Source organism: Hypanus sabinus, chromosome 19 (genome assembly GCF_030144855.1).
Source record: "Hypanus sabinus isolate sHypSab1 chromosome 19, sHypSab1.hap1, whole genome shotgun sequence".
Taxonomy (NCBI): Eukaryota; Metazoa; Chordata; class Chondrichthyes; order Myliobatiformes; family Dasyatidae; genus Hypanus; species Hypanus sabinus.
Window position 1 is genome coordinate 65,605,793 of NC_082724.1, and position 23,470 is coordinate 65,629,262.

Here is a 23,470-nt window from a genome sequence, read left to right on the forward strand (position 1 = left end):
TGGGGGTGTCCATTTGGCAGGTATTTGAAATAAAAGCAACAAAAAGCTGAAATGTAATAATAGGCAACAATAGATAGAGAAACCATTAATATTAATTAACCATTCATCAAACATTGGAAAAGTTGAAATGAAACAAGTTTAAAAATTGCAGCTAAGTGGGTGGCGGTTGCCTTTGTTCTGAAATGCAGAGGCCTCATTTCAGTTCTTTTCATAAAAGGTGGCATACTTCCATTTTCTTCTGTTTATATTTGCAGTTGCTTAAGAATATGTTGACATAGCAATAGAATTGTTGGGCTAGCAACTAGAGTTCTTAAATACGTTTAGAATTTAATCAAAAACAAGCTATCCTCTATAATGGCAATTTCAGAACTATTATATTCAGAGGAGAGAAATCTGCCCTTAGCTGATTTGTCCTTGTACGTAGTTAATTTACAATTGCAGTTTCACTTTGGGAGAAATGGACTAATTCCTTGGAAAACTAATTTTAAAAAAAAAGCCGAAGCTGTTTTAACTCAGGAATGAAAACAATGTTCAAAAGAAAAAAGGGGAACATTTCAGGTCTGAGATGCTTTGAATTTCCTTTTAGGGTGTTTTAGGGAGATGAAAGGTTAGCAATATATGTCACATGTTTCTTGAAACAAGTTGTTTGTGTCAGTGACCAACACAATCTAAGGATGTGCTGGTGGCAAAACACAAGTTTCGCCATGTTTCTGGCACCAACATGGCATGCCTACAATTTACTAACCTGTGTGTCTTTAGAATCCGGGAGAATACCCAAGCGGTCCTGGAGAGAATATGCAAATGTATTACTAAAATGGTTAGCATACCACTCTGCATTTGAATATTGTAATTCATTTGCCTGGTCTTTCGTTTTGGAAATCTATTTTATGAAATTTCACTTTTAATAATTAATGAGTAACAGTCTTAAGTGCAGGCATCGCCAGTATTCACTTCCTTGAACAAATGCCCTTTTTTTTTGGTTAACTGCTTTATTGGATGGTTTGTGCAGTTGGTTGGCTGCCAACAGTTATGAAATGTTCCATAGGTGGATGATTGGACTTGTACCTGAATCAATATACATATATTCAACTTAGTATTCCTTACTCAGGCTGAAGGGAATCTAAATTGAGGCAAGTAAGTTTATTATTGAATTACCTTTAAACTAGAAAGTGATCTTATTTTCCAGCTTGTTTATTTTTAGGGCCCTTTTGCCACATTCAAGATGCAATATGAGCGGACCTGTGAATGGACAGGATTGAAATTCAGCAATGATGGAAAACTCATGTTGGTCTCTACCAATGGAGGCATGGTTCGACTTATTGATGCTTTTAAAGGAGCAGTACTGCAGACGTTTGGGGTAAGTGGAGTTTTTGTTCTCATGGTGAACTGTACGCTGACAGAAAAATGGGTTGAGCAGGTGGTCAGGTTTGATCTTGTTGGATTGACCGAAATGGATTCTCCATGGTGTATGAATCTGCTGCTTTTCTTGCTCCTCTGTGTGTCCTCTAGGCTCTTTGAAATCCTTGTTTCTCAATTATGTCAGAGTAAATTTATTATTAAGGTACTTGATGATATTCTCTTCTATTCTCGATGCAGTATTTGATCAGTTATTTCTTTTTACCCATTTCATTATCTCTTACAACTAATTTGGATCACTGTTTCCTCGTACATGAATTTCAAAGTTGTTTTTCTTAACACTACTGTACAAAATGTCTTTGTGTACTAAGAATATCACTGACCTGTTCTCTGCATGTTTCAGTTACTTTCAGGTAACACCCATTTAGTCTTCCTTTTAATCAGTGTCTTCATTCCCCTTTGTGCTGTCTGTTTTATTAGAAGTCTTCTGGAAGAGAATTTAAAGTCTGTATACAACAGTCTATAGACAGAGACTTAATATTATTGACTATTGAGCATTATTGAGTGTTTTTTTTTATATAAAGCTATTGTTTATTCATTCCCACAAAAAAAAACAACATAAGATGTTAATATCCCTCATACCAGTGGGCTGTGAGCATTTCTTGATGTTGGGAGTGGCACAGGATTGACGTGCAGGAGTTTTCACGTGGATCCCCTCCTCCTTTGGTGTTTCATTGATTTGCCACTACATCAATGATGACTTCTGGCAGTTTTGCTTGATCCAAAGACTACTTCTTTCCCCTGCCTCTGATATGGCTCTGATGGTTTGTCATAGAGTATGACCATGGATCCCTAGCTCCTTCAGCAATTTAATGGTAGATGTGGCTATAAATCCCCTACAATCTTTGGTTTTTCAGCCCCATTGCTGAGCTTCAGCTGCTAGATCTGCATAGCATATCTCTTGTGCTCATATGTTTCAACCAGTGAGTTCTCCCATGGGTCTAAGAGTTCCATGATGTAGATGGCTTGTAATGAATTGGACCAGAGAACCAAGTCTGGCCTAAGGTTAGTGGTAGCAATTTTCGGTGGAAAAGGCGACCCGCATGTTCCAGTAATGGACCATGTTCATCTGTCCTGTTTCTAGCTTAGAAGAGAAATTAGTTGGTCTTTTCTCTCCCTCCTGGACGAATGCTGCTGGTGTCTAGTCCTTTAGTTGTTCTCGGGGGCAAGGAGTTGGTTGCTATCTTCTTGGTCTCGATTGCTGCTGCCAGAGTCTTCAAGACCTGATTGTGATGCCACGTGTATCTGCCTTGTGTGAGGTGGCTTTTGTAGTTTGCCAGGATATGCTTGAGCATTGCTGAAATCAGGCACAGGGAACAAGTTGGGTTTGGTGGAGGTTTTTTGTGAGGGAAGCACATTGTATGTAGCTCTGAAGAGAAAGTCTGTATATTTCCATCTTCCATATGTTCTTCCTGCAGATTTTCCTCTTCTCAGTGTTTTCCCTCTGCACTCATTACCCCTACTTAGCCAAGAAGATGGCCTTTGTACTTCTGTCTGACTCTCCTTGTTGCTGTACAACCATCTTCCTTTGCTCTGGAATTGTGGTCTTGTGCTAGGTGGGTCCACTTGCTGCCCCCACCCTGCTCTGTTGGACTTGCCCTACAGATTCTCTATGCCTAAGGGCTGCTGTTGCTTACTGCACCACATCAGCTGGAGTCCATTTCCACCCAGTTGATAAGGTCCATGCAGCATTACTGATGGTCTTGTCATGAGTGTCATCTGTAGATGTATCTTGGAGCACTTGAATTCCTCTAAGACCAGTGAAAGGTAGTTCAAGGACTCCTTTACCATAGAGACTGATGTTAATGATACACCTTGGGACACCCCCAAACCACTTCTTTACAAACGATATGTTGTTTTGCGTGAGCTTCTTTACGGTTGTTAGTGGGATCTCATACACAGTGAATGGCTATATCACCCGGGGTAGGAGTCCAAATCGTAAGCTCTAGAGCTTCAGTTTTCCAGGCAGAGTGGTCTTGTTGATGTTATCCAGGCTGTTGGTGATGTGTTGCTTTAGTTACTGCACCTGCTTTGTCGGTGAGGCTGGCATTGTACCATCTACCCAGGCTGTTCAGACACTCTTGGAATTGGGTCATCACCAATGAAGAACTTTATCTTTCAGCATTCCCTTGACTATGGAGATGCTTTGTGACTTGCTGGGTTTGATTTTCATTCTGACCCACTTGATGTTTTCCTGTAGTTTTCCAAGTAGTTGCTTGGTACATGCTACAGTAGTGGTCAGTGTTTTTATATTGTCAATGTACATTCTAATAGAGGGAAAACAAAGTCCAGCACTTGTTCTGCCCACCACCCATCTTGAAGCCCTGATAATCAACTCCATGGCCATTGTGAAGGCCAGGGTGATGTTTTGCAAACTGCCATAATGTCCGCTTCCAGTCTCTCTAGTAAAGTTTGCTGTTGTGAAGCACAATTGCAGATCTTGAAAGTACAACTTCATCAGTGTTGTGATGGGGTCTGGTATCTGGAAGAAGTCAAATGTTTCCCAGAGGAGTGCATGGTGAAATGAGCTGAATGTATTGGCGAAGTCCAGGAAGGTCACATGGAGATTTCTTTTGTCCTTCCTATCTGTTTGGATCTGGTGCAATATCATGCTTGTAAGGTATAACACTCGTGAGAGCCCTGGAATTTCTGCTTTCTGTACAGATGTATCAATTTACTTGTTACTCTCCAGGTAGCTGGCCACCCTCTGCTATTAGAGTGAAGAAGATTTTCCCGTTGACATTCAAAAGGCAGATTGGTGGAAACTGATATTTTTTGCATCCTTTTATTTTGGGATCATTACACCCATTAATGGTACTCCATTACACCCAGGAGCAGATGGCGCTCTTGCCTTTGGACTGCCTTCTCCACTTTTCTGCATTTTTTGGAGGGTCAAAATCGGGGGGGGGGGGGGGGGGGAGGTTGAGTTGGGGGGGAATGCTGGATGGAATGATCATATGTTCCTGCCTTTTCATGTTGGTGTGAATCTTTTCTAGGTGCTCTTCTGGTTCCTGCTTTGATGTTTTCAAAATTCTACTTTTTTACTTTTTTTTTCTGGTGTTAGGAGACCTTTAAAGAGTCTTTGTAGAACAGTTTTCTTGTGTGTTCTTTCTCTGCAGCTTTCTTTGATTCACAACCCTTTGCAACACTGTCACTGTCACTCTCTTGATGTCCACTTGAAGTTGGTTGAGGCCTTCCCTCTCACTATCTGGGGCTTTCTTCTACTGTTTCCTCAGCTGTCTCCTTTTTTGAACTAGTCGCGCAATCTCCTGGATTTATAGGTAGTGGTGATGTTTCTTCCTTGCGCTGACTCCAAACTGCTCTTTCCCGTAGCAGTGGATGCTGTCCCACGTTGCATCCAATTTTTTTGCTGTTCCTGTTAATTGCTCCAAAATCTTTGAGTTGTTAATGGTTTTCCACTCTTTCTTATGAGCGGTTTTGGGCCACTTCGTGAGTAGTCTATGCCATTTGATTTTTCTTCCCTCAAGAGGTATTAATGTTTAAATGGATCCCTCAGCTGGGATTACTGTGTATCAGTATCAGGGGTGCTGATGTTCTGCGAACTTTGGTTTGTGTTCAGTTGCTGTGCTTCACTCAACTTGGTAATTGACTTTGCAAGAAGTATTGGTCAATGCGAGGCCCCTATCCCTGGCCCTTCAAGCACCCTTTCCTCCTTTGATGGACCTTTAACCCCTTTTCTGATGTTACTTTCTCCCACCCACAGATGCACAGCTGATGCTTGTGTCTCACTACTGCTGCTTGAATTAATATTTTTAAATTTCACTAAATTGATCTCTTAACGAGATGTAGGGTTGTGATTAAACCATTGTTCTGCTTTCACAGATGCTGCCTAATCAGCTGAGATCCTCCAGCAGTTTGTGTATTCACCTCTAGTTTTATATGGTTTATTCTAGGAATGCAAACCCCTCGTGACATCTCATGGCAAGGAAAGAGGCTGTTCTGACCACTGCATCTTTACCAGCTCAATAAGAACTATCTCATTGGCATTTCCCCTTTGATATCTGCGCAGATTTTTCCTTTTCCCTTATTCAGGCCCCTAATGAATGCTACAGTTGAATTTATCATTGCTATCATGGAAATGCACTTTCTTTTTAAAAAAAATCCTTTTCTTAGAATCTTGGTTCTTTTAAACTATATCCCTTAATTCTTGATTTCTATTATCTCTCTGCTGTCTATATCCTTCATAATTTTAAAATCCTTTTCTCAAATCTCCTCGATTTCAAGAGAATAACTGCAGTTTCTCTGTCTCTCCACGTAATTAAAGACTCTTGTTCCTGTAGTTGCTTTGGTAAATCTGTGTGCTTTCCAAAGCTTCCATCTTTCCCAAGGTCGGGAGCCTGGAATTGTTCACAGCTTAGCTTTGCCTTTGCTTTTCTTCGTAATGCTGCTTTTAATAAAGCCTTAGACACAGTTTTGTAACCCTTTATTTCTATTGCCTGTTGTCATTATTGCTACAGTGTAACATTTCACATTTCTTAACATATACTTTGTGCTCATTCCTATCATCTATTTCCTTGGAATCTTGCTGTCCTCACATTTCATTACTTCAAATTGTGTCACTGCTTGAGATGATGAGAGTGTGTGAGAATAATATTTGCTCATTTTCTGCTTTGCTGCATCTGTACTAACACAAATTTAATTCTGTTTTTGTACTATATAATGTAGTTTAATGTGTTCAATTTTGAGGAACATTTTACTTATAGATAAAATATTTTTATTTCTCAGTTCGTTTAATGCTCAAATGTCTTCTAATGTTTTAGGGATACAACAACAATAAGGGCATTAGTTTGGAGGCATCATTCACTCCAGATTCTCAGTTTGTTATGATAGGTAAGTCTGAGAATGCTACTTCCATTAGTTTCTTCATGCATATTGGAACTATTTTGCTATTGTTAATGTGTATTAACAATTTTTTTAAGAGCACTGATGTGCTTGTTTATTCATTAAATCACCCTAAATGTAGGTGGATTGTAGGGAAATTATGGGATGAACTTTTTTTAAGGAAGAATAGTCATAGGTGGTTTTAAAACTGTTGGGTTTCAAGAAAATTGTGTCACACTTCAACATGGTAATATGTGTGTCAAGTGAATGGCCCCATACATTGCATTTGTCACTGCTTTTTGCTCTGACAGTTAAGGTAACAGTGAAGTAAAGTGCAGAGGTTGTCATGGCTTGCATCTATTAGCAGTACATACTTCACTGTTGGTACCTTCAGTTTTGTTTTCAAGTGATACTAGTGAAAATTAACTTTCCTCTCCTTTCAAATGCAATTGAATTGTTTTTCATCCAAAAGTAAGAAGCAGGCTTAATGAGACCAATAAAAACTGAATCTTCTGTCTATAATGTTATGGTGCATTATAATTGGTTCCCTAGAGGTAAATGAAGTTAATTGTTTGATCTCCCCTTGTGATGAACTACCTAGGTCTTCCACTCATTTCAAAGCAATGCTTGAATAGAGCATCCAGTAAAACTGTTCTCCAAACTTCAAATGTGGCATTTTATTTTTGAACTTGTGTACAATTTGGCTGTTACTGCTTTTATTTCAAATTAATGAAAGTGCTCAATTTATATATCGATTTTTCAGGATCTGAAGATGGCAAAGTTCATGTGTGGAATGCTGAAAGTGGATTGAAGGTGGCTGTTTTAGATGGAAAACACACAGGTCCTGTTTCTTGTCTTCAGTTTAATCCCAAATTTATGACATTTGCCAGTGCATGTTCTAACATGGTAAGTATGTATATTTGTTTATTAGAAAAAATGTAGGTTGCCTTATTAGGTTCTTTTTTGTGACTTTTTCTGCTTTACTATTGCTGAACTATATTAGCCAACTATATCACATGGTACCTGGAATAAAGTAGTTAGATTACCTCCATATTGGGCAATGTATTTCAGGAAGAGCGAAATGCCAGTTATTGTAGCAGAAGAAAACCCATGCTGTCCATGTGCCTGCTGATTCATCTGGACAATGCTGCTTTGACCTGACTGCCCTTCCACCATATCTAAATTGCATTTTCATCTTTGAGTTTTGCTTTAGCTTGGCATGCTACTATTTATCTGAAATAAGCCATTTTGCAAATGAAGAATTATTCATTCTATTTAGTTTCTTCCCTTTTGGTAATAATCCTTGTATTTTTTAATGTGCTGATGAATCAAATGAGAATAGATTTAGAAAATAGTTTTTCAGTTTAAATCTGAGAACTCTTAGATATTTCTGCGGTCTTTATTTCCATACTCTTTTTTTCCTTGCTCACTGTTACTTTTTCATCTGTTGTTATGTGTTTTAACAGTTTTCCCTATTGGTGTGATGCTTTTGTCTTTTACAAATTAGCATGAAGGATTTCTAGGAGTAAATATTCAATATAAACTTAAATTAATATCTTTTAACCTTTTCGTGAAGTAGTGTTGGTGAAATTATTTGGTAATTGGGGGAATTTTGTTAACATTATTCACTTGAAGTTGGTATCTGGTGACTGTTCTAATTTGTTTGCAGGCATTTTGGTTACCCACAATTGATGACTGAAGAAAAACACTGGAATCATTTTGAATAAGCTAATCATAGATGGACTGAATCCATAAAGCTTGAGCCCACATTTTTGTAAGATCTCTATAGAGAGGAGTTTGAACGATCAGACTGATGAGCCAAATCAATTTGCTTATACACCATCCGTAATGGTAATGATGGTTACAGATATCTCCTGTGGAAATTCTTTTAGGGGAAGTGAAAAAAAATGAAGATGGTGTTTCCCAATCTTCGTTGTCCTCGCATAGCGTCTTCTAATTTTGAACTTAATGTAATTTGATTTTCTCTTGTGGGCATTTGGCAAATCCAGTTACACTTGATTTTAGAACTATGAACTGTATAAACATGGATATTTTAAATGGGCCTTTGCAGATTATCTAAGAGCATGAACTTGGCTGACCAGATTATGTTGGCGATCAGTATCATTACTACAGTTTATGTCAATGAAGTATTCTGGTTATATGGTTTATAAGAGCCAAAACTGTATTTGTGTGTCATAGTTAAAGGCTGACAATGCACTTAAAATTATCATCTTGCTTAGATTGAATGGGTGGCTTTCTGAAATAATTTTTAAAAATCTGAAAAATACACAGTAGTACTAGTAGGATCTCTGGTAGGATTTAATATTTCAGGTTAGTTGTTCATCAGATTAGCCATTTGCCTGAAATATTAACTTGCTCTCCTGAGTTTTCCCTAAGTTTCTGTGCTTCCACTTTCCCGCATTTACATGTCCTGTTTTTGGAAAAAATTTGACTTGGTTCATTTGCGATGATCATCTTGTCTGTCTTGCTGGTGTCTTCAGCACAGATGACTCTCCATTTCACTATATTGTATATTTGTGTACAGTTTAAATCAAGTTAAATCCAGAACAAAGTTTAAAGCAACTTTGGGATGTATTTTATGTAAATACAATGGGTGTATTGTTTCTACAATTTTTATATTTGGCATGACACTTGAGCTTACTAATACATTTTTATTTATCTTGAGATAGTGCGGCAGTTTTGTTTCTTCCCCTTCAAAGTTTTGAAATACAAAGTAATTCAGCAATCTGGCATCTGTACTTGTAAGATCTGTTTTGTAACTTGGTCTTGTTTTTAATATTTTTGGTTTATTAAAATGCCAAAGACAATTTTTCCAGTCAAAATGATAGTTAGTTATGCAAAAGCTGAAAGTCTTGATTGATGTTAAAAAGTTGAACGCTTAAGTTACTAATAAGTTCATGTATGGATGGAAATTAGAATATTTTTAAGAAACTTATCTAAAACATTATCACTTTCTCCTTTGCTCTTCTGGCAAAACAAATGGCCTAAGATTGATTTTGTTTCAGTTCTGAAAAGCATCAATCAACATGAAAATGTCAAATATAAAACAATATTATAATTATAAGTATAATTGTAGGGTTAACTAGTGTGAGAAAAAACCTTTCTTCTGTAAGTAAGTTTGGCATTTTGATGAAGAAAGGATTTTGGAAGCTACTGTGAGATTTTAATGAGGCTGTTGAATGTCAATTTGAAGATTAATGGGGAAAGAATTGGGATTTCTGTTGGAATGGGGAAGTTGTCAGAAACAGTTCAAATTGTTACCATTTCTTTTCAAGTGAGTCCAACAGTTTTGAATATTTTATAATCCTAATAGAACCATAATGCAGAAAATTGCCTGCCTAGTTTGAGCAACCTTTGCTGCAAAATCATCTGGCGATTGACTTGAGATTGTGTTGACAAACTTTATTCTCATTTGGTGGTGTTTCTGACATGCAGTCCTGAACCTATGTCCAAATCAGATAATAAACATTGTACCTAGGATAGTTAAAGGGAAGCAGTAATATCAATTTATAAAAACCTCTGTTTTGCTTGTTCATAATTCATAAATGGCTGTCCTAAACCTCCAGTGCAGCCCAATCTCCTTTGCTGTTGCAGCATTGTTTTTCTTTAGTTTTCTTATAATTTTGGATATTATTATTGTATCAGTGTTTTGCTATTACAATAATTATTTTTATTGGTGGTGTTTATTTGAAAAGAAAATGCAGGTGTTTGTTCATATGTGCTGTTATAATAGGTTAAGAACTAACTGCACCATTTCCCATACCCAAGTGAAAAAGTAATTTCTTTAGAAAGCTATCAGATCTTTGTGATCCATGGCTTTGCCCAGTCAGAGTATTATTAAACTACTCTAGTTTAAAACAAGATGTATCAGTAATGTTGGAATAAATACTGGTCCGGGCAGCTGAGTGTAGTGTAGAATATGTTCAGAAAAATTTCTTGCCTGATCCCTGGGGGAGAATCTTCAGGAATGGTTTGATTTTTTTTTAAATCAGTGTGTGTTGTTGATCTGTTGGATCATTCATTGGCTAAATGAAAGCTAATCATGTTCCTTAAACATAATTTCTTCACAGATTGGGAATCTATTCTGGGATACCTTTCCATATCTCAGTGCAAATTTTAATATCCAGTAGGACTTCTTCAATTAGCTCTTGTTGGTGTCTGGGGAAAATAGGTTTAGTGTGTAGTGTTTTACTCCATATATTTTTCTACTAAATTTAATATGTTACCTGTAGTAATTAAATCAGTATCAATATGCTATACTGAAAGGTCAGCACAACTGTGTTCTACATAATATCAGAGGTATTTAAAAGTTAATTGTGTTCCCTAAGTTTCTGTAGCAGTCTAATTTGCATGTTTCCTGCAAGCTTTTAATATCTTAGTTCCAAATGAACATTCTTTTTGCATCATGAACACACAATGCAGAGTGCCATTTGATATAATTCTGTGTTGTTAGCTGGGAATCCTGGTCTTCCCAAATACAGTAAAGAATTGCTGGGTGACACCCTCCTGGTGTTCTTGCCAATTTCTTGTTATTGGTTGGGGATTAGGTCATTTTCCACTGATTATGTGCTACAAAGGATATTCAAGAAAAGGCAAGGGCCTTCGTTAATTCAGTACATGCAAGTATTAATGAGCAGCTACTGTAGTACAGGTTGACCTTCTATTATCTGGCACTATTGGGACCTGAGGAGTGCCGGATTAGTGAAAAAGTCGAATTACAGAAGGATCACATTAAGCAATAGCTAACTGCCTCATCATAATTTTAAAATATCATGTAAATCAGTACAGTTAGATAATGATGAAACAAAAATAATTAAGTAGGAAGTGAAATTTTAATAAAGTAATATACTGTACAGGCACAGATAAAATAAAAGGTGCAGTTAAATGTACAGGAATTAACTTATATAGAACAGTTGAGCACTTCCACTTCAAAAGTGAGATGTTTAATATATCTTCAGGCAAAGTTACATGTCTGCAAGTGTGGGGTTGTCAGGATCATCAACATCTTCATCTTGAAAAATGAGTGAAGCATCAGGAACTGGTGGTGAAACTGGCACAACAGTTCATCTGGGTAAGCAGAAGTCAGAGATAGCCACATTTCACACAATTGCCAAGTGGCCGGGGATTCGGCACTGGGCTCTTCCCTCTTCACTCGCAGTTACTGAGGGAATCCTTGTTAGTTTCTTTTCCTCCGCTTAATAATATGCTTAAATTCAGCAGAAGAGAACGGTGCGCCGGCTGGGCGATGCTGGAGGACAGCACGCAACTGCCGGCAGGCAGGTGAGAAGGCAGACCGACCCAGCGCACACCAGCTCCCCTGCGGGTGAGATGGACAGCCGCGACTCATGCAAATGATATTAATAAATGCAGGAAAACAAACAGGAATTGCCTGTCTGTGCTTATGAGAGTGTGCCAACACATGAACAGATCTAGCGCAACCAAAACAATCCACAACAGATTGGTATGGTGGCCTGGGAAATTTGAAATTACAGTTGCATGGAAAATTTGAAATCAGTGCTGGATTATCGAAGGAACCGGATTACAGGTAGTCGGATTAGTGACAGTCGACCTGTACTTGAATGTGCTGACATTGTCCACATTAACTGTATGATGCTGGGTTTATGGATGAAAGAAGGCTCACTTGAAAATGTTTTTCTGTAACTGATAAAATTAAACTGGTAAACATTTAGTTTTAGTATTGATGTTATCTCTCCAGATCTTTTGTATTTAATTGTAATTAAGATAAATATTTGATATGAACCAATAAAAACAAATTGTATATTTTTTAGGCATTTTAAGCTTTGTTCCCCTTAGTGCCTGTGCAGTATCTCTGTACCAGAAATGGGGTGTGTACACAAATGAGGGAAATAATTTTTTAAATTTGGGGAACAGATTGCTGTGTTTGTATTTTCCCTGGGTACTCGCTGTGAATTTCAGCAGTATGCCATAATCCGTTGACAGTATACTTGATCCAGTGTCCGTTTTTAAACTGGCAGCAAGAATGGGAACCTAAACTTGTTTGGACCATGTCAAACCAAATCAGTACATATGCTGTCCACTTGCAGTGGATATTTAATAGTACTTATATTCTCTCTTCCCCACTTTGCTTCTTCCTAGGACTATTTGGGCTATTCAGCACATCGTGTATACTCTGCCATTTGATCGTGGCGGGTCTGTTTCTCCTTCAACAGAATTCTCCTACCTTCTCCCCATAACCTTTCGTGCCCTGACTTATGAAGAATCTATCAACCTCCATCTTAAATACACTCAGTGACCTGGCCTCCAAAGCCACCTACGGCAATGAATTCCACAGATACGCCACTCTTTGCCTAAAGAAATTTCCCCTCATCCTAAATGGATGTCCTGCTATCCTGAGGTTGTACCCATTGGTCCTATAGGAAACATCTCCACATCCACTCTTATCTACATCCACCCTTTCAACATCCGATGGGTTTCAATGAGATCCCTTCCCCCGAAATTTCCCCTCATCCTAAATGGATGTCCTGCTATCCTGAGGTTGTACCCATTGGTCCTATAGGAAACATCTCCACATCCACTCTTATCTACATCCACCCTTTCAACATCCGATGGGTTTCAATGAGATCCCTTCCCCCCCCCAATTATTCTAAGTTCCAGCAAGAAAAGACCCAGAGTCATCAAACGTGCCTCATATAATAAATCTTTAATTCCCAGAATCATTTTCTGAACCTCCTTTGAAACCCCTCCAATGTCAAAACATCAGATAAGAAACCCAGATCTGCTCTCAATACTCCAAGTGAGGTATCTAAAGCATCAGCATTACATCTTTGTTTTCATATTTCAGTCCTCCCAAAATGAATGCTAATATGCAATTTACCTTCCTTGCCACCAACTTGCCCTGCAAAGTTAACCTTTAGGAAATCCTGCATGAGAACTCCGAAGTCCCATTGCACCTTCAGTTTTTGAATTTTATTCCTGTTTAGTCTCTGCTTTAATTTCTTCTACCAAAGCATATTACCATGGAGCTCCTGATACTATATTCCATCTGCCACCTCTTTCCCCATTCTCCTAATCTGTTTAAGTCCTTCTGCAGACTTAACTGCTTCCCTCAACACTACCTGCCCTTCCACCTATGTTGGTATTGTTTGCAAACTTGGCCACAAAGCCATCAATTCCGCCATTCAAATAATTGACAAACTGTAAAAACCAGTCCCAGTATCGATCTCTGTGGAACACCACTAGTCTCTGGCAGCCAATCAGAAAAGGCTGCCTTTATTCCCAAGCTTAGTCTCCTGCCAATCAACAAAAGCCGTATCACTTTCCCATCCCCCTGCCAAATTAGTTTAAACCCTCCCCACTAGTTCTAGCAAATTTACTGCAAGGATCTTGCCCCCCCCCCCCCAAAGTTTAGGTATAACCCAGTCCATTTTTGCAAGTCATACCTTCCCCAGAAGAGATGCTGATAATAACTCTGCAACCCTGCCTGCTACATCAATTCCTCAGTCATGCATTCATCTTATTCTAAATCTCAGTGGTGCATGTCACAGGCAGCACTCTGAATATTACTATTCTGGAGGTCCTGCTTTTCAGCTTTCTACGTATCACCCCAAGTTCTCTCTTCAGGATCTCTACCTCTACCTATGTTTTTCTACCTATATCTTTGGTGCCAATAAGTACCAAGACTTCTGCCAGCATACCTTCTCCATTTTTGAATGCCACGGGCCTGATCTGTGAAGACCCTGACCCTGATTCCTGGGAGGCAATAGTGTGTTTGGATGTTTGTCATGTCCATAGAATCTCGTCTCTATGGAATTCTGTATCACTGCTGCAGCCCTCTTCTTGCCCCCTTCCTTTCTGAGCCACAGCACCAGAGACCCAGTCACTGTAGATTCCCTGGCAAGTTGTTTCTCTTCTCTGCCCCCCCACCCCCAGCATTATCCAAAGTGGTACTCTGTACTGGCTGCCTATTCCCCTTACCTCTCCTGACAGTCACCGGTATTTCTGCAACTTAGGGGTGACCATCCTTTTGTAGCTGCTATCTATTACTGTTAGTTTCCTGTATGAGCCAAAGATCAATCAAGCACAGCTGCAATTCCTAAACATGCTCTCTGAGGGAGCTTCAGCTCGGTGCATCTGGTGCAGAAATAGTTAACTGGGAGGTTGGCAGTCTAGCAAAATTCCCATATCTCAAACAAAGAATGTGACATGGAGCCATAATGGGATTTTTTTCTTAAGATACGGATTTGGCTTGGTTTTGGGAATATTGGTCAATATTGCCTTTGGATTTCTGCTTTGAAACCTTGAAGACCAATGTTTAGTACTGTAGCCCTGTATCTTTCCTTAACTTGCTATCCATATAATTTAAATGAAAATTATATGGGTGGTCTTAATTTTCTCTTTTGAGTTATGTTTTTAATGAGCAGAACCAAAGATATGTACTATTCCTATGTATCTGGTTGGGATATGCCTGCTGTTTTGTTTTGTTTTGTTGTGACATTCAACATTTCTTCTTTGACAGCATGACGAGTTTTTTTATCGATGCCTGTGTGGTTATGCTATCAGAAAATGTTTTTTTTTATCTGTACAGGACCTCCTTATCACATGGACAAGCTTTAATCAAAGTTTACTTACTCCATTTCCAAAGTGCATATTTATAAAACATAGAACAATACAGCATAGTACAGGCCCTTCAGCCCACAATGTGCCGACCCTTAAACCCTGCCTCCCATATAATCCTCCACTGTAAATTCCTCCGTATACCTGTCTAGTAGTCTCTTAAATTTCACTTGTGTATCTGCCTCCACCACTGACTCGGGCAGTACATTCCACACGCCAAACACTCGGTTAAAAAAAATCCTTCCTCTAATATCCCCCTTGAACTTTACACCCCTTACCATAAAGCCATGTCCTTTTGTATTGAGCAGTGATGCCCTGGGGAAGAGGCGCTGGCTGTCCACTCTATCTAGTCCTCTTAATATCCTGGAATACTCTATCGTCTCTTCTCATCCTCCTCTCCAAAGAGTAAAGTCCTAGCTTCCTTAATCTCTGATCATAATGCAGCATCCTGGTAAATCTCCTCTGTACCCTTTCCAATGCTTCCACATCCTTCCTATAGTGAGGCGACCAGAACTGGACACAGTACTCCCCAAGTGTGGCCTAACTAGAGTTTTATAGAGTTGCATCATTGCCCTGCGACTCTTAAACTCTGTCCCACAACTTGTGAAAGCTAACACTCCATAAGCTTTCTTAACTACCCTATCTACCTGTGAGGCAACCTTCAGGGATCTGTGGACATGTACCCCCAGATCCCTCTGCTCCTCCACACTACCAAGTATCCTGCCATTTACTTTGTACTCTGCCTTGGAGTTTGTCCTTCCAAAGTGTACCACCTCACACTTTTCCAGTTTGAACTCCACCTGCCACTTCTTAGCCCACTTCTGCATTCTATCAATGTCTCTCTGCAATCTTTGACAATCCTCTACACTATCTACAACACCACCAACCTTTGTGTCGTCTGCAAACTTGCCAATCCACTCTTCTACCCCCACATCCAGGTCATTAATAAAAATCACGAAAAGTAAAGGTCCCAGAACCGATCCTTGTGGGACACCACTAGTCACAACCAATCTGAATGTACTCCCTCCACCATGATCCTCTGTTTCTGCAGGCAAGCCCATGTCTTCTGACTTTCTGAATAAGCCTACTGTGTGGTACCTTGTCAAATGCCTTACTAAAATCCATGTAGATCACATCCACTGCACTACCCTCATCTATATGCCTGGTCACATCCTCATAAGAGATTTCAAAATGGACAGAAGCACTTTACACTGGTATAGATCAGAAATATACACCATAGGGGCTATCCTAGCCCATCATCAGGAATCATTTGCAGTACATACTAATATCCTCTACTTTAGCAGTTCACACTTGCCATTTAATACTCCTTGCCTCGTTTTCCCTGAAAATGCATGACATCAGGCTTTTCCAAGACTAACAGCCACCTCTCTGCCAAGTGAACACCCCATTGGTACAGTTGAGCTACTGCTCTCAGGAATGTAAACTGTTCGTAAAAATCTGTGGCCTTAATTGTTCGAGTCTAAATGAGTAGTACATACAATGAAAGACAAGAAGTTGGGTTCTGCAGGTCTCAGTACTAAATGGCCTTCCAACTGCAACCACTATTGCCTTCTGCTATTGAACTAATTTGAACAAATGGTTTTTGTTGTGCTGCTTTTTTCTGCCCTTATTAAATGCCTTGCAATAATCCTTCAACCCTTGTTACCTTTAAAATTAAACCATGGTTTGATATTGCTCTCTCTAATCAAATTCATGCCAACTGTTTTTGATTATTCTTTAATTTTACTTCAATTTTCTTTCATCTTTTACATTATACCACTGTGAGGCTAACTGGTCCAAATTAATTGACCTACTCATTTTAAAGTTAACTGCAGGAACATAAACAACACATTACTGGAAATATTTGTCTTGTCGCTGTGGATCCTATTTCAGACAGTGGTTAATATGGTAAAATTGATGGAGAATGTTATACTTGATGCTGGATATGTTCAGGTATAATGCATGCCTGTCTAAGAATTTGTGATTATCTAGATAATAAGTTAGAAAAGTAATTTTCTTTATCTAATTATGGAAAACCAAACAGTCTCTGAGAATCTCACTTTTGTGCTTATTCCTTTAGACTGATGCCAAATAATACATTTTGGGTACAAGTATATTTGGAACAGCTGGCTCACTCCTGGCAGAGAAGTTATAAAATATAACCATATAACAATTACAGCACGGAAACAGGCCAACTCCCCCCTTCTAGTCCTTGCCGAACGCTTACTCTCACCTAGTCACACCGACCTGCACTCAGCCCAGAACCCTCCATTCCTTTCCTGTCGATATACCTATCCAATTTTTTTTTTAAAGACAACATTCAACCTGCCTCTACTACTGGAATCTCGTTCCACACAGCTACCACTCTGAGTAAATAAGTTCCCCCTCATGTTACCCCCTAAACATTTGCCCCTCAGCTCTCAACTCATGTCCTCTTGTTTGAATCTCCCCTACTCAATGGAAAAAGCCTATCCACGTCAACTCAATCTATCCCCCTCATTATTTTAAATACCTCTATCAAGTCCCCCCCCCCCCCCCCTCAACCTTCTGCGCTCCAAAGAATAAAGACCTAACTTGTTCAGCCTTTCCCTGTAACTTAGGTGCTGAAACCCAGGTAACATTCTAGTAAATCTTCGCTGTACTTTCTCTATTTTGTTGATACCTTTCCTATAATTCGGTGACCAGAACTGTACACAATACTCCAAATTTGGCCTTACCAATGCCTTGTACAATTTTAACATTACATCCCAACTCCTATACTCAATGCTCTGATTTATAAAGACCAGCATCCCAAAAGCTTTCTTCACCACCCTATCCACATGAGATTCCACCTTCAGGGAACTATGCACCATTATTCCTAGATCACTGTTCTCCTGCATTCTTCAATGCCCTACCATTTACCATGTATGACCTATTTTGATTAGTCCTACCAAAATGTAGCGCCTCACACTTAACAGCATTAAACTGCATCTGCCATCTTTCAGCCCACTCTTCTAACTGGTCTAAATCTCTGCAAGCTTTGAAAACCTACTTCATTATCCACAACGCCACCTATCTTGGTACCATCTGCATATTTACTAATCCAATTTACCACCCCATCATCCAGATCATTAATGTATATGACAAACAACATTGGACCCAGTACAGATCCCTGAGGCACACCACTAGTCACCGGCCTCCAACCTGACAAACAGTTATCCACCACTACTCTCTGGCATCTCCCATCCAGCCACTGTTGAATCCATTTTACTACTTCAATATTAATACCTAACAATCGAACCTTCCCAACTAACTTTCCGTGTGGAACCTTGTCAAAGGCCTTACTGAAGTCCATATAGACAACATCCACTGCTTTACCCTCATCAAATTTCCTAGTAACCTCTTCAAAAAATTCAGGAAGATTTGTCAAACATGACCTTCCGCACACGTCCATGTTGACTTTTCCTAAGCAGACCTGTCTATTAGATAATTATATATACCATAGCTAAGAATACTTTCCATTAATTTACCCACCACTGACGTCAAACTGACAGGCCTATAACCGACAGGCTAGGTTTACTCATATAACCCTTTTTAAACAATGGAACTACATGAGCAATACGCTAATCCTCTGGCACCATCCTCGATTCTAATGACATTTGTAATATTTCTGTCAGAGCCCCTGCTATTTCTCAAGGTCCTAGGGAATATCCTGTCAGGACTTATCCACTTTTATATTATTTTAAAGCACCAGTACTTCCTCTTTAATCATCATAGTTTCCATAACTACTTTACTTGTTTCCCTTACCTTACACAATTCAATATCCTTCTCCTTAGTGAATACTAAAGAAAAGAAATTGTTCAAAATCTCCCCCATCTCTTTTGGCTCCACACATAGCTGTCCACTCTGATTCTCTAAGGGACCAATTTTATCCCTCACTATCCTTTTGTATTAATATAACTGCAGAAACTCTTTGGATTTATTTGGCAAGTAAGGCGAAAATCAATCTCATATCTTAGCTTGTCTAATTTCTTTAAGATTCTTTTTACATTTATCTTTTTTACCCCTTCTCTTTCAGCTGCCTATCCTTCCTCACACACTGTCTACTAGCTTTCTCTATTTGTGAACTAACCTCCTCTACCCTAGTGTCTTCAATTTGATTTCCATCCACCAACCATTCTTGTTTAAAGTCTCCCCAGTAGCCTTAGCAAATCTCCCCACCAGGATATTGGTCCCCCTAGGATTCAAGTGCAACCCGTCCTTTTTGTACAGGTCACACCTGCCCCAAAAGCAGTCCCAATGATCCAGAAACTTAAATCCCTGCCCCCTGCTCCAATCCCTAAGCCACACATTTATCCTCCACTTTATTCCATTCCTATTCACTGTCGAGTGGCACAGGCAGTAATCCTGAGATTACTACCTTTTGTGGTCCTTCTTAACTCCCTATATTCTCCTTTCAGGACTTCTTCCCTTTTCCTACCTATGTCATTGGTACCTATATGAACCACGACCTCTGGCTCCTCACCCTCCCACTTCAGGATATCTTGGACACGATCAGAAACATCCTGGTGTTATGAGTGATGAATATACCTGATGGACAATGGGGTACAGAGTTAACAATCTTCCCCCCCCCCCCCCCGAGAAACAAACTATTACTGTTACTATGCTGACCATGAGAAAGAGAGACGGAAAAACAAGCAGGAACATCGGCAACAGATAAGAGAGAGGAGGAAATTGCTGATTGCCGACTCCTTTTTTGAAATATTTACTGCTTTGCTGCAAGGACAATAGTTTGCTCATAAACATTCCTCAGTGGACTGAAGGAGCGGCCTTATTTGATGGACACAGTCATTCAGGAGTGATGGATAGCTGAGTCCCCGTGAGTAGGGATAAAAAGACAGGTCTGGAGAGACACCCTCCAGACACGCCAGTGGACATTGATCGAGTGTTGGAACCCACAAGAAAGGTGGGGGCTTCGAAGACTGAACCAGGAGGTTGGTCATTAAGGCTATCAGTGTAAAGCAGGGCCGGTGGGGACTTGTGTGTGTGTTCACTGATGCCAGAGTGATGAGTCCACCACAGAAAAACGGAGAGGTCATAACTTGGATGACCACACCAATACGACAGATTAGAAAAGCAAAGGAAGGTTTGCCTGACTAGCTGTTCTCTCTCTCTCTCTCTCGCTCTCGCTCTCTCTCTCTCAACACCACAACCATAACTACATCTGCACTTATGAACTGAACTACACTTTTCTATGACAATTTATTTACCCCTAGACATCGCTAGACCTTGTTTATTATTGATTATTATTATTCCTACACTTTTAGGTTTATTACTGCTAACTTGTTTTATACGTATATTTGCATTATTTCATATGGTTTTGCCTGTTTTTTTTTATTAATAAACACCTTTAGTATAGTACCACCAGACTCCAACAAATTCTTCTTTCTCTGCTGGTTAGACACCCAGTTATGGGGTACGTAACAAATTGAGGGCTCGTCTGGGTTTTGATCACCAAATTATGGGGCCAGTGAATCGGGCTAAAAGTCCCTTATCTGATCTGGTTGTGAGATTAACCAGACGGGAAACCAGCAGAGATGAACATTGTCAAATTTTTAAAAGACTCGACTGTGGGGGCATTAGAGGCTGCTAGGAAGGCTGAATTGGTGATTGTTGTGAAATGATTAGATCTCCCAGAAGTGAAATCGTCGATGAGAAAGGTGGATATACAGAGAGAAATAGTTATGCATTATGTATCCAAGGGTGTGTTCACACCAGATGTATTGGACCTGTTCCCTGAGAGGAAACCAGCCAAGGGGGAGGTTCAGTTAGAGATAGAAAAATTAAAGTTGACTGAGAAAGAGGCAGCATTAACTTCAAATGAGGCAGCTGGATGCAGAGAGAGAAGCTGTGAGGTGAAAAGAGGAAACTGAATGGAGGAGAGAGGTGGAAGAAAGGAAGGCTGAAAGGGAGAAGGAAGAAGCTGAAAGGCAGATGGAGGAAAGGGAGGAAGAGAAGCAGCATGCGCTGGAAATAGGTTAAAGGTACAGCAGGGAAGAGACAGGGCGGCAGACCCAAATGAGGGGTTCAAGATTAGTTGGGAGATCCAGTTGGTACCTCCATTTGAGGAGATGGATGTACATAAGTTCTTCCTCCATTTTGAGAAAGTGGCTGTGAATCAGAACTGGCCTGAGTGAAAATGGGCTGTTCTGGTACAGAACGTACTTAGGGGGAAGGCTCAACAAGCGTATTCGGCATTGTCCATGGATGAGTCTAGGAATTATGAGGAAGTAAAAAGGGCTGTACTGAGGAGTTACGAGTTGGTGCCAAAGGCATACCGGCAGAAGATCCGGAACTTGAGAAAGCCATGGAACCACACGTATTTAGAGTTTGCCCGTGAGATGCAAATATATTGTGAGCGTTGGTGCGCCTCAAAAGGGGTTGATGAAGATTATGATAACCTGTTACAGTTAATACTGATAGAGCAGTTGTATCCCTGAGAGTATGAAGATGTACTTGGATGAGGAGGAGACAAGAGACTCTGTCCGCGACTGCCAAGTTAGCAGACGAGTACGCCTTAACCCACAAGTCAAAGTTTTCCTCAAATAAGAGCTACCAGAGAGGCAGTAGGGAGGGCAGAGAAAGTCCACCGGCTAAGGCAGAGAATAAGCCTTCGTGGAAAAGTGGAAAGCTAGTGGAAATGTGAGGAGGAGGAGGAAAAGCAGGCTGGCAGCAAGGTTCCTAGCTTTACCTGTTATAATTGTGGGAAAGCTGGTCATATAGCATCTAAGTGCTTTGCTCCGAAGAAGGAGACAGGAAAAGGGAAAACAGCAATCCCTACAAGTTGCATTGAGTCGGTCAGCAGATCGATGAGGAAGGCAAAGGTAGATAGAGCACAAAAGAGGCGTAAGAAGTTTATCTCGGAAGGGACGGCGTCTGTGAAAGAAGAAGAAACTCCAGTTCCAGTGTGGATCTGGAGAGATGCTGGGGATGTGTATTCAGCAGTGAAACTGACCAGCAAGCCTGTGAGTGCTGAGGACCCGCCCATAGAGTCCAAGATTTATCCCGCATGCGCAGTCACTCGCAGCATGTCCAGCAAGGTGGCTGAGAAAGGAGCCAGTTTAAATGAGTCCAGTGTTGATTTGGCGACCCTGTACCAAGAGGGTGGTAAAATGGAGGATAGTGGGGTGAAAGAGTAAAGGAGAGTAGGTAGATTTACCCTTAGCCAAGAGGGAATTTATAAAGAAACAGATATGGCAGTTAGAAGGTCCAGGGTTGGACACGGATGATCTGTCTGGCTTGACAGAGCTGTTTGCAGTTGAAGAATTTAAATGTGTTCCCGATACTGACGTAAGGGCTGTCCTAGATGAAAAGGATGCCACTGCCTTGAGGGAGTCTGCTGGGTTAGCTGACAAGATTGTTTTAACCCGCAGGGTTGAGTTTACTCCAAAGGGGAGTTGCCCAGAGAGTAACTGGGAGGATCAGGGGAACTTAGAATTTGAAAAGGGGACTGGTATTGAAAGCCTGGAAGAGGTAGATGTCCTGCTTGAGTGTGTTCAGGATGTGAAGGATGTGGATGCACAGGGTACTGAACCCAGTATTGATACTCAGGAAAAGTCTGAGGTATCTGATTTAGTTGAAAAGGAATGCAGTTCTTTTGGGTCAGATGGACTTGGTTCAGTGAAGAAAGGGTTAACCTTGGTACCAGTGGAAAGTGAGAATTTTCAGTTGTTTGTGTTAGAAGGTGTGTTAAAAGTTAATGATGAGATGAAAGCTGGTGATGTGAATATTATTGAAGGAGAAGGGAAAGGTGTTCCTAAATTGAATAAAGAAAACTTAAAGTCTGAATTGGTTTTAGAAGGATTAATTAAAGGGAAGGGACCGTTAACTGAACAATGGCTTGTTAACAAGGTGCCTGTGAATCGATTACAGTTTGTTTGGAAATTTAAAGATAATCTGGTGATGTTGTTCAAGTCTGTGATTTGGAGAGGCAGAACTTGAAATGTTGTTTTGACCAAGAGGGATCATCTGCCGCTGTTAAACTGAAAACAAATAGAATGAAAGATCCTGAAGATAAAATTAATGACTTGCTTAAAATTAACGAATTGTGTGGAAGTTCAGCAAATGAGCTTAGTTTGGAAAACATTGGTGATAAGACAACTCCTATGAAAGAAGTCTGTGAAGGCCTATTCCACACTGGTGAGCAAGCTAACCACGTGAGGGTTACGTGGAAAAGGGGCAAAGGTTGACCAAATGCCACTTTGAGTAACAGGATCTGCTTTTGAGGGAATTTGACAAAGCATATGAAAGATAAAAAAACACCATGGAAGATTGATTGTTTGAATGTTAAGTTTAAAAGTAAAATAGAGATTAGTATTTACACAAACTTTTGTAATGTACCACAGTATAATCACACGTGTATTGGTTCACACTTTGTAATAGATACCTAAGCTACCAGCACAACCCTTTAGTATTTTTTTGCTAACATGAAAAAATAAAAATAGACAGTTACTAAATTGGAGTCTGTTGTTACAGGAATCTGATATTAAAATACAACATGTAAAGGGGAGTGATAATGTTATTGCTGATTGTTTATCTAGATGTTAATTTGAACGT

The 23,470-nt window shown here is 39.8% G+C and overlaps 2 protein-coding genes across 3 annotated transcripts in view; one reads left to right on the forward strand and one right to left on the reverse strand.

The window, feature by feature from the left end:
• Positions 1–9,859, forward strand: part of wdr82 (WD repeat domain 82) — a 33,038-nt gene extending 23,179 nt beyond the window's left edge. The window contains exons 6-9 of the mRNA XM_059944580.1: positions 1,202–1,357; positions 6,198–6,267; positions 7,022–7,164; positions 7,928–9,859. Coding sequence (XP_059800563.1) covers positions 1,202–1,357; positions 6,198–6,267; positions 7,022–7,164; positions 7,928–7,957 — 399 coding nt within the window. The 3' untranslated portion in view covers positions 7,958–9,859. The remainder of the gene's footprint in view (positions 1–1,201; positions 1,358–6,197; positions 6,268–7,021; positions 7,165–7,927) is intronic.
• Positions 9,860–11,097: 1,238 nt separating this feature from the next.
• The window catches only part of LOC132377999 (protein phosphatase 1M-like), an 83,992-nt gene continuing 71,619 nt past the window's right edge, over positions 11,098–23,470 (reverse strand). For both annotated transcript variants that reach the window (XM_059944576.1, XM_059944575.1), the window contains one exon: positions 11,098–19,723. The gene's annotated coding sequence lies outside the window, so the exon portion shown is untranslated. The remainder of the gene's footprint in view (positions 19,724–23,470) is intronic.